Raw genomic sequence first — 9,211 nt, 5'->3', positions numbered from 1 at the left:
CACAGAACCCTGGCGAAGCACGCCTTCAAAACCCGGTCTCACCAGGTTCCACGGCGCGCATGGCAGTGACTTACGTGGGGAAGGAGGGAAGTGGAAAGGCTAGACTCCGCAGGGCGGGGAGAGGCGGGGCCGCCTAAGGGTCCCCAAGGGCTGCCTTCGGAGGCTCACAGGAGTAGGGGGTGTGGGCGCAAGTTCAAAGCCTGGCCCCGCCCGGCCTCCGGGGACAGGCGCGCCGCGCACGGCAGCGGGCCGGCGCAGAGAGGCAGCTGCTGCTGGTGCACGGTTGCTAAGCCCCGCGCCCCCGGAGACGTTCCGGTGGCTGTGGTCGGGCACTGCGCGGCGCTGGGCTGGTTGGCGGGCCGCGGGAGGGAGAGAAGAAAGAGGGAGAGCCGGTGCGGGATCGTTGCTGCTCGTCGTGCCCCGCCTTCTCGCACCCGCTCGGCCGTCGAACCTGGTCCTCGAGCTGCCACTTCTGCTCCAGGCTCTCCCAGAGCCAGCCGCCGCGCTATGCCTGCGGCCGCTCCCACCCCGCGCCCCCCGCCGCCCCCGGCTGGGCCAGCCCCAGGCTGCCCAGCGCGGCCTGCCCCGGGTAAGTGCAACGCGCTCCGGCGCCAACCTGTTTTGGGGCACAGCCTTGTCGTGGGCGGGAGGACTTTATCGCCCTAACTCTAGACCCTGTTCGTGCAGAATGGGACAGTAATGTGGGGGTGTGGGAGGGGTGTGTGTGTGTGTATGTACGCGCGCTCGCACGTCAACACCCCCTGAAAGTTGCTTGTGGGGGGATAATGCTGTCAGCTGGTTTAATTTTCTCGCCAGCCTGAGGGCCCTTCTTGGGAAACGCACTGGGTATCTTTCGAGGTGTGTGAGGCTGCAGAAGAGAGAAGGCACCAGGAAGGTGCTAATCTCAACATGCTAGGCACTTTACTATAGTTGACCTTATTTTATCCTCTCCACAAGCCTGCAAAGAAGGTGGAATCATCTCATTTCTTAGATGAGAAAACTGAGCCCCCACCCCAGCCCAAATTCACACGGTTTGATAGTGGTGGAGCTGGAATTGGAACCCAGGTCTTTAGAACTCTCTGACCCAGCTAAATGAAAGGAAACTCTTCTTAAAACTAGATAGAAAAACACAGAAGAACCAAAGATGATTAAGCAAAAGGATACAGGCAGAGCATTTGGGAATTAGCAGGGGGAAAAATTGGAGCTTGTGAAATATCCTATCCATTAATTTCAAATATAGGACCACATTACACTCCTTTCCACGTCTGGCTCTGGGGGCGAGGTGTGGTAAGGAAGGGAGAAGGCTGTACCAGCGCTAGGCAGAGGCGTCTGGGGACACCTTTGCAGAGTATCTGCCTGCTGGGAGTGGGGAGTGAGGAGAAGTTGAGGGAACTTGGTGGTTATTTATTCCTGACACCGCACCCCCTCCTGGTTGATTCCATTCCCTTTACTTTTCTTGATGTATGGTCCAAGATGACAGCTGTCAAATTGTCCCACCTTCATCCCTGGTTGTCATTCAACATCTTGGCATTATGTGGCCCTGCACTTTGATGATTGTGTTAGGAGCTGTGAAGTCAATCTGTGTTACTGCTCACAGAGGTCATGTGTTGGGGTAGTGTTGAGCTAGTGATCATAATGAAAGAGGCATCTGGAGAAACAGGCAAGCATTGTGCTTATCCCTAGGACAAGATAGCATGAAACAGGAGCACTAGGAGGTAAACAAGAAAGGGTTGTCGGGATTGCCGGACAGCCCAACTTTAGGAAAGCATTTCAATTTAATATTTGGATAGCTTTGGATGGTGCTACAGAATGAGAGAAAGAACAGAGAGGGGCAGAAAGTGATTTCTGAAAGATGCCCTGTAACTCATTTCATTTAAATTTGAAATATTTTTGAGTCATTTTCTTTTATGGTGAGTTTTGCCATTTTTGTGCATATTGATATCCTGGGTGTCTTCACTCCCAATTGCCAGCCCCTCCCTCTCTTCGTTGGAGGATGACCCTTGGGCTGCAGGATCCTGCTTTGTTTGTAGGAAATGAGAACAAGCTGTGCTTAGGATTTTACATCTCCCTGGCAGTGGTGAGTGTGGGTGGAGGGGGAGAGGTAGCCCCTAACCAATGACTGATGGGTGCTGGAGTATAGTTTGGCTCCTTTGCCTTTACTTGGGACAGTCTGAGGCATGTCATCCTTTGTCTCTAAAGATCCACTGTGGAGTTGGGTCAGATTGGCCTCTGTGGGTGTTTGTTTGGCCTGCTTCCCTTGCTTGTCTTGCTTTTTTTCTTGTCTCATTTCTTCAGTGGGCTAACAGTTACTCCTGTGTGTATGAATACACTTTCATAGGAACCTCAGGATCTGATTCTAAGAAACCAAAATGAAAACACAGACCCTTCTCACTCTTGATGTTTTTTCTTTCCATGGTATCTTGAGTAGCCTGCACTAGCCTATAGGATGCCTTTGTATGAATTCACAAAAGATGCCCCTTCTGGGCAGGTGGATCCCTGTTCCCAGGCCCAGGGTTGGCAAGCAGGGGTGCAGTGCCTTTTAGCCCCAGCCCCTCATTGGTGCATCTCAGGCCTGAAAACAGCGCTCAATGACATAGTGGAATCATGCTCAGAAAAGCAAAAACAAAACAGAGTTATTTGGCTATCCCACTTGGCTTCTTTCATCCCATTTTTTTCTCAGTTCAAGAGAAATTTTTTTAAGTATTGGATATTTCAGGCAAATGTTTTGCTTTCCTCTGGATGAGTTGGTTACCTCTCTTAGCTTCTTTCTAAAGCCAATAAAGAGACAGAAAGGGCTGTCTTGGCTAGTGGAATGGTAATCCCACAGATTTCAGGAAGGTTGTGGTGCCTGGTCAGGGAGGGTGGGCTGGTCTCCACTAGCCTGGCCTACTAGGAGCTCCCTGGAGGGTCCTTTCTTGGCATTGGGGTCACTGGGTAGAGGCTTGGATGGGCTTTTTAGTTGGAGGCTCTTGCTTAAAGGGTTTTTTCCCCCTTGGGTCCAGGGGGCCCATTGTCTCAAGTATCCCGAGTTTCCTCACTTTTTCCTTTGGTGGCTTCCTGACAGTGTCTAAATTTGGCCCATCTGGTGGTGGAGCAGAGCCCCTTTTGAAGATGCGTGTATGTGGGGGAGTTCTTTGAAAAGGATGTTTTTGTTAACTGCCTGGTAATGTAGGTCAGAAGAGGGAAATCCAGGGAGATTGGAAGAGTGGGAAGAAATCTGTGCTGAAAGTCTGGGAGGGGAGTTGGGTTTCATTGACAGAGGTCTTAGGCTTCCAGGTGCCCTGGGGCAAGTCACTGAACTTTTCTAGGAACCTTAGTTTTCACTTTTCTTTACTTAATAATAATTGTCCAGCTGACCTTAGAGTGTTCTTTCATGATCAAAGGGAAAGCATTTTCATTGCCTCACCATTTATTGAGCAAGCCCATAAATCTTTACCCAGGGACAACTGGCAACCTCTTGGGGACAGTGGTATATGTGGAGTCACCATGATGTAGGTAGTAAGTGATAGAATAGAGAGAGATAAGCACTAAGTCAGTGGCTGCATGAAGGAAAAGGGAGGTCTTGGTCCAGGTCTTGAAGGCTATATGTTCACAGCACTTTGCAAAGGGCAAGATGCTATGCGGTGTGTGGTTATGGGGGTAAGGGTTTTTGAGTCCATCAGAACTGTCTTTAGATTCTGGCTCTGACACTTAAAAACTGTGATCCTCAGCAAGGTACCTAATCACTCTGAGGCTCAGTTGTTTCCTTACTGGTAAAACAAACATGTTCAAATTGTTCCGAGGATTTAGCGATGTAAAGCATTTACCAGATATTACAAACATAATGGAAAATGGAAAGTATTGTTATTAAAGTTACCTTTTATAGGTGGAGGAGATTATGTTTGGCTGGCTGCCTTGTGCCAGTGCTTTTCAAATATTGCTGGGCATGTGAATCATTTTGGGATCTTGTTAAAATGCAGATTCCAATTCAAAGGTCTGAAGTGAGGCCTGAAATTCTGCTTTTCTCACTGGCTCCTAAGGTCTACATTTTGAGTCCAAGGCCCTAGTCTACTCCTTCCCAGGTCAAATCCAAATCCTTTGTAGGGGATTGAAGAGCACTGTGTTTGGGGAAAGATTGGAGGATAGGTCAGGCCTCCTGGGGCAGAGACAGGTGGGGACTGCTGCTGTTCCCCTTGGGGAGTAGTGAATCTTAGCCAGCTTCCTTCAAATGCCCAAGGACCAGCCCCTTACAGGAAGTTTTTCCTGGACCAGTGGCCAAATTCTCCCTGCTCTTGAGTGCTGGCCTTGAGGAGGTAGAGAAACCATTTGCTGGTCACTGCTCTGCCACAGTGTGATGAAGCAGAGTGGAGATATGGTGAGATGAGACATTAAAAACTGTGATGACGGCAGTTAAGAGCCAGGCTCCCCCTTGGCCTCTCTCTTCCACTGATGTGGCCATCTCTGAGGCTCCATGTTTCAGATTGGAGGATCTGAGCTGGAGGAAGGCTGCTTAGTCCATGTGAGATTAGTTAGCTGCCTTTGGTTTTAAAGAACACAATCTACTTTCCATCTCTGTGTTTTGGAGAAAGGTGCTCAAAATTCTCTGAGGAGTGAGCAGACACAGTGCAGGCTCAATGATCTCTGGATAATTACATAACGAGGAATATGGAAACTCTGCACTTTGGGGAAGCAGAGAGCAGAGAACGTGAAGCCACACCAATATATATATATATATATATATATTTCACAAACTGAAAATAAATCCTTGTGATTTATAGAGTGAAATCTTGTGTTAATTAAATTTTCAGCATCAAATATTTTAAAATGTAACTTGGTGTTTGCTTTTTAGATGAATAATTAACCTAATGCACCAGCTGATGGAAGCACCACTGGCAAGCTGTGGGAAGCGGCTTTTACTGTTCTGTTCCCACTCATGACAAACTTTTCTCCGACATTGTTTATATAGTAGAGCCTCTGAGGCCCTCAGGGAGGCCTATAGCCTCCTCTCCTTTGTGTTTCTTTGGAACTTTTGATGAAGTTTCTGTGAGCCAGTGTGTACTAATCACCCCCCAGATACCACATGCTACTTGAGGGCCATGTTTTTTTCATCTTGGAATCCCCCTAAACTAGTGGGGCATTTCCCTCAACAGTGATCTTCTCACACAGGGAACCACTTTGGAAGCATCTCTGGGTCTTGGGCTTTGTTGGGGGAACAGATCTCCTAGCAATAATAGCTGCGATTTTAAGAGCATCTCTTCCAGGAGTGGGCTAGATAAGGCTGGTCATTTGTTTTAGATGTTGTTTTGCTTTTTAGATGGCTGCAACTGAAGTTTCCAGGAGCCCAACTCTCTAAATATGTGGCAGAGACAGTTGTCTGGTTAGATATCCATATGCCCCTTCTTTAACACTTGCTATAAGACTTTGCCCATGATGCTGTAGTGCCTTTCCTGTTCAGATGGTTCCCACTGTGGGCTGCTGCAACCCTGTTTGAGGGCTTTCTCTGGTCTCAGGGGCATGGTTAGCTTATACTTGGTGTAGGACAGAAGTGCTGGGTAGTTAATGCCCCTGAGAGCAGCCCTCACCACTAATGGAGGGGAACAGGTGAGTGACTATCACAGTTTCCTTGTCCCTCAGGTGGGACAGCTCTGAGGCATGTTCTATCCACTCTCCCCAGAGGTTCCCAGCAGAGCTGGGCTTGGGCTGCCCACAGCAGTAACCTGCTCATTCATGCAGCTCTGCTCCCTCATTTCTTCCCTCTGCCCCAGTGCTTTCTGGGATCACCTCCCAAATCAACTCAAATCCTTGCCCCAGGCTCTGCTTTTGGGAAAGTCTATCCCAAGACCCTTTTGGGTTGGTTGGGGTCATGGCCAGCTCTGGCCAATGGACTGTAGGTGGAAGTGCCATGTGTCATTCCTCATGCAAGGCAGCTAAGAGCCAGGGCACTGCCTTGGCTTTCTCTTGCCCTGCTGTGGCCATGTTTCACATTGGAGGATCTGAGCTGGAGGAAGGCTGCTCAGTTCACACTGGAATTCGTATGAACAAGAAATGTTCCCTGTGATCACCCTTAAGTTGTGTGGCATTTATTAGTTGTGGCACCTACCTGCACGTTACACACTGTCCTTTTTGGGTGTCATCCCTTATGTCAGCTTATCCTCCATTTCTCCATCCTGTACTGATCCATAAGAACCTCGGAATCTTTTACCCTTTAATGCTTTTCATTTCTAGACTTCTCCACTCTTCAGTAGTTTAATAATAAAGTAAAATTTGTACTTTTTTATGTTTGTAATTTACCTGGAAGTTATTTTGGTATTACATATGAAATAAAAAACTAAATTCATTTATTTCCAAATTATTAACCAATTATTCCAATGTTGAATAAAAATTATGCTTATCTTCCTGATTGGTTTGTGATCATCTTTCATTATACATTAAATTATCATGTAAAGTACTATCTATTTGGAGGGCCATAGTTTTTTTTTTCTTTAAATTCTTGTGCAAATACCACAACATTGTAATTGTAGCTCTGTAATATATTTTACTATCTCCATTACTCATCTCTTTCCTGTCCTCCCTCAAAAATTGTGTTAGTGCTTAAATCGCATGAAAGCTAAAAATTACAATTGGGAAGAACTGATATGTTTAAATTTTTAATATTTCATATTCCAAAATGGGCAGTCATTTAAATGGCTCTTCCAGTTCCTTTCACAGTTTTGTAGTTATCCTTATGTTGCTCATACACATTTTTTGTTAAAGTTATTCCTACTATTTTTCTATATGTTAACATTATGTTATTACTTTTTAATGGTATTTTCCAAGATGCAGTTATATAGAAAGATTTTTTGTTGTTGTTTTGTTTTGTTTTGTGACAGAATCTCCAGCTGTCACACTGGGTAGAGTGTCATGGCGTCACAGCTGACAACTCACAAACCTCAAACTCTTGGGCTTAAGCAATTCTCTTGCCTCAGCCTCCTAAGTAGCTGGGACTACAGGCACCTGCCACAATGCCCAGCTTTTTTTTTTTTTTTTTTTTATGATTTCTTTCTTTTCTTTTCTTTTTTTTAATTAAACCATAAACACATAGATCACGTATACATTAATGCATTTATGGGGTAAAATGTGCTGATTTCATATAGAATTAGGAATGCTTACATCACATTGGTTATTATATACCTCATCTCATTTATTTAATTATTGTGTTAAGACATTTATAGTTAATAGATCTGACATGTACTCTTGCATTATACACTATAGGTGTGATCCCATCATTCACCCTCCCTCGATCAGAACTCCCCCCTTCTCTCCCAATCCCCCCTCCTCCCTCCTTCATCCTGGGCCATAGTTGTGATCTATTCTTCATGTGAAAGCGTGAGTGATTGTAAATTGGTTTCATAACAGTACTGAGTACACTGGATATTTTTTCTTCCATTCTTGAGATACTTTACTAAGTAGGATATGTTCCAGCTCCATCCATGTAAATGTAAAAGAGGTAAAGTCTCCATCCTTTTTAAAGGCTGCATAATATTCCATGGCATGCATATACCACAATTTATTAATTCAGTCATGGGTCAATGGGCACTTGGGCTTCTTCTATGACTTGCCTATTATGAATTGAGCTGCAGTGAACAATTTGGTGCAAATATCTTTGTTATAAAGTGATTTTTGGTCTTTTGGATATATACCTAGTAGAGGAATTGCAGGATCAAACGGCAGGTCTACTTTTAGATCCCTAAGTATTCTCCATACTTCTTTCCAAAAGGATGTATTAGCTTACACTCCCACCAGCAGTGCAGAAGTGTTTCCTTTTCTCCACATCCACACCAACATCTGTAGTTTTGGGATTTTGTTATGTGAACCACTCTTACTGGAGTTAGATGATATCTCAAAGTGGTTTTGATTTACATTTCTCTGATGATTAAAGATGATGAGCATTTTTTCATGTGTCTGTAGGTCATGTGCCTATCTTCTTTAGAAAAGCTTCTTTTCAAGTTCCTTGCCCACAACAAAATGGGATTACTTGTTCTTTTCTTATTGAGTTCTCTGTGGATTCTGGTTATCAAACCTTTGTCAGAAGCATAACCTGCAAATACCCTGTTTCCCTGAAAATAAGACACTGTCTTTGGTGTGCTCCCAAAGATGCGCTAGGTCTTATTTTCAGGGGACGTCTTATCGTTCCTGTAAGTAGGTCTTATTTTCGGAGGATGTCTTATTTTAGGGGAAACAGGGTATCCTCTCCCATTCTGAGGGCTGTCTGCTTGCTTTATTTACTGTGTTCTTGGCTGTGTGGAAGATTTTTAGTTTGATCAGATCCCAGTAATGTATTTTTAGTGTTGCTTCAATTGCCCGGGAGTAGGGGGTGAGGTCCTCCTCATAAAGTATTCTCCCAGGCCAATTTCTTCAAGTGTTTCTCCTGCACTCTCTCCAAGAATCTTTATAGTTTCATGTCTTAAGTTTAAATCTTTTATCCAGTGACAGTCAATTTTTGTTAATGATGAAAGGTGTGGGTCCAGTTTCAGTCTTCTATAAGCAGCTCACCAATTCTCCCAGCACCATTTGTTAAATAGGGAATCTTTCACCCAATTTATATTTTTGATGGGCTTATCAAAGATCAAATGACGGTAAGTGTCTGGGTTCATCTCTTGGTTCTCAATTCTGTTCCATACATCTACCTCTTTACTTTTGTGCTAATACCAAACTGTTTTGATCACTATAGATTTGTAGTATAGTTTGAAGTCTGGTAGCATGATTCCTCTTAATTTGTTTTTATTTTTGTTTAATGTCTTGGCTATTCGAGGTTTTTTCTGGTTCCATATAAAATGAAGTAGTATTTTTTCCAGATCTTTAAAGTATGACAGTGGTGCTTTTAATAGGGATTGCATGTTGATTCTTCCCAGCCATGAGCATGGTATGTTTTTCCATTTGTTAACATCCTCAGCTATTTCTTTTCTCAGAGTTTCATAATTCTCTGCCCAGCTATTTTTTGTTGTTGTTGTCATCATTGTTGTTTAACAGTCCTGAGCTGGGATCGAACCTGCCAGCCTGGGTGTATGTGGCTGGCGCCCTACCCACTGAGCTAAGGATGCCGCCCAGAAAGCTTTATGTGTATATAAGCTTCCCTATACATGTAAAAAATTCATGTATAATTAATACAAATATATGTTAGTAAAATTTTTTTTTGACTTATTGTTGATCATCTTCTAATTACATTTTGAAGGATAAACAGACTATTTCATGA

The 9,211-nt window shown here is 44.4% G+C and overlaps 1 protein-coding gene across 1 annotated transcript in view; it reads left to right on the top strand.

The window, feature by feature from the left end:
• The first annotated feature begins 261 nt into the window (after nucleotides 1–261).
• DCLK3 (doublecortin like kinase 3) overlaps nucleotides 262–9,211 on the top strand; it is an 88,147-nt gene continuing 79,197 nt past the window's right edge. Inside the window, exon 1 of the mRNA XM_053600529.1 lies at nucleotides 262–589. Within this exon, the coding sequence (XP_053456504.1) occupies nucleotides 508–589 (82 nt within the window). The 5' untranslated portion in view covers nucleotides 262–507. The remainder of the gene's footprint in view (nucleotides 590–9,211) is intronic.

Source organism: Nycticebus coucang, chromosome 8 (genome assembly GCF_027406575.1).
Source record: "Nycticebus coucang isolate mNycCou1 chromosome 8, mNycCou1.pri, whole genome shotgun sequence".
Lineage (NCBI taxonomy): Eukaryota > Metazoa > Chordata > Mammalia > Primates > Lorisidae > Nycticebus > Nycticebus coucang.
The sequence above is the reverse complement of the archived record's forward strand: the minus strand, read 5'-3'. Positions and strand labels throughout refer to the sequence as shown.